The sequence below is a fragment of the Pediculus humanus genome, genomic scaffold (genome assembly GCF_000006295.1).
Source record: "Pediculus humanus corporis 1103172107453 genomic scaffold, whole genome shotgun sequence".
Lineage (NCBI taxonomy): Eukaryota > Metazoa > Arthropoda > Insecta > Psocodea > Pediculidae > Pediculus > Pediculus humanus.
This window is the reverse complement of record NW_002987073.1, coordinates 42,399-44,428: the sequence shown is the minus strand read 5'-3', so window position 1 is coordinate 44,428 and position 2,030 is coordinate 42,399. Positions and strand designations below refer to the sequence as shown.

The 2,030-nt window shown below is 33.0% G+C and overlaps 1 protein-coding gene across 1 annotated transcript in view; it reads left to right on the top strand.

Annotated features, from left to right (window-relative positions):
* Positions 1 to 1,746: 1,746 nt before the first annotated feature.
* Phum_PHUM099770 (tryptophan transporter, putative) overlaps positions 1,747 to 2,030 on the top strand; it is a gene marked incomplete at both ends in the record, with an annotated part of 5,334 nt that continues 5,050 nt past the window's right edge. Inside the window, one exon of the mRNA XM_002423924.1 lies at positions 1,747 to 2,023. Within this exon, the coding sequence (XP_002423969.1) occupies positions 1,747 to 2,023 (277 nt within the window). The remainder of the gene's footprint in view (positions 2,024 to 2,030) is intronic.

Here is a 2,030-nt window from a genome sequence, read left to right as displayed (position 1 = left end):
TTATTTTATATATACTGTAAAAGACGTACTGGATAATATTTAATATGATATTAAAAAAGAAAACTGATATTTTGAATTTGACATTTGAAAAGATTTTCCCTAATATTATCATTTATATTACCTAGTTATCAAAAACATTTTACCAACAAAACGATAACAATTATCTATTTTTTTTTCCTTCTCTTTCTCTCTTTGTCTGTCTGTCTCTCTCTCTCTCTTCTACTTGATTTGCATGCTATAATAATAATAATAGTAACGTATCAAAAAGACATTGAAAATACATGGAATCCCATCAACAGCATCGAACGAACAAGAAGTGTGGCAGCATAGAACTTACAAGCAAAGCTTAATTCCAGAAGAGGATAAAGGTCAAATGAGAGGCGAAAAAGTTTCATGGACGATGTTTGAAGAGGGTGAACGTTTTAGATATTAATAACAAGAGCATGCACGATTGGCTGCGGCGTTGAAAACTTAAAATAAAAATGGAAGCGTTTACTACAGCTGCACAAGACCAGACATTGCAGACTCTTAATTATGAGAGGGTAATTCTCAAAGCTCCCCAAGAATTCGCCAATCGTAGTCGGAAACAATCGATTATTTTATTTCTGGTTGTCCGATATTGGCAAAACATGAATACTAAAGAGGCACAATAAAATTTGTCAATATCTCCACTGGAATATCTATCGTGAATATGGTATGGATGGATTACCCAAGGATTGGTGCAACCACATTGCAAGTCCGGTTACGATAGTAGGTCCATACACAGTTCTGTATGATCAACAAATCCACACTGATAGAACTGTCAGTGCCAGCCAACAAACCGGATGTCATCCTAAGGCATAACGCAGAAAAATAGTGTAAGCTAATTGAACTATCCGTACCGGCAGAAAAAAATATCAGACAGTCAAAGAAGCAGACAGAAGGTTGAAATACCCAGGATGAGAGTAAAGTAAAGTCAGAAACTATTCCGATCATCGTGGGAGCACTGGAAGCCATGCCACACTCAACGAAAGAAAATTTGAAGATTTGGAAGAATTTAAAAGAAGACGCACCCCACAGGTAATCGCAACATGTGCGCCACAATCTTTCGAAAATATTAATCAACGTAATTCTTTGGAATCGGGTAAAAGTGAGACCTGGGTTAAATGTTTAAAGTCCCCAACCTGTACACAAAACCTTGCCGTGTTAAAATGCGATAATAATAATAATAATACAATTGTCGTTTGCATTATTAAAAATAAAATAAAAAAATTAATAACCGGAAGTCATTAAATAATAAATTTAATTAAATCTACACTTACCGGAAACAAAAAATTTTTTTTTTTTACTTATATATATATATTATAATATAATACACAAGTGTAAAAAAATTTCGAAAGCGCGTTTATTATATCGTATGACCTATTTTTATATTATTATTATTATCTTTTTACATTATACATTAAATAAATTATCTTTTTTTTATATATACGATACAAAAATCACTAACACGTTCGGTTCGTATGAAATGAGATAAATCATTCAGTCCGAGATGAAAAAGCAACAACAAGAAAGAAAGAAAAAAAAAAATTAAATTATTAATAGAACATTTAACATTGTAAATTGTATTTTTTTTTTTTAACCGGAAATATAATAATAATAATAATAATTTTTTTTCTTTGGGTTTTATTAAAAGAATAAAAAAAAAAATGTATTTCCGGTTAAAAGTAAAACGAAATGATTTTTTTTTTGGAAGGAGTGCGAGTTATGGGAAACGGTGATCACAAAGATGATGATGAAGATGGGGGAAAAGAAGAAAAACCGGAAGAAAAAGAAAAAACAAATGGTAGCAGCGGTGACGGCGGAGGCGGTGGTGGGGGTGGTGTTGGTGGTGCAGTGGCACAATTAGGAAAAGATGGAAAAGAATGGTGCGGTGTGAAGGTAAACAATACGGCGGTTACGTTAACACCGGAAGCTCCAAGAGAAACTTGGGATAAAAAAGTTGAATTCCTATTGGCCGTCATAGGTTTTGCCGTTGATTTGGGTAACGT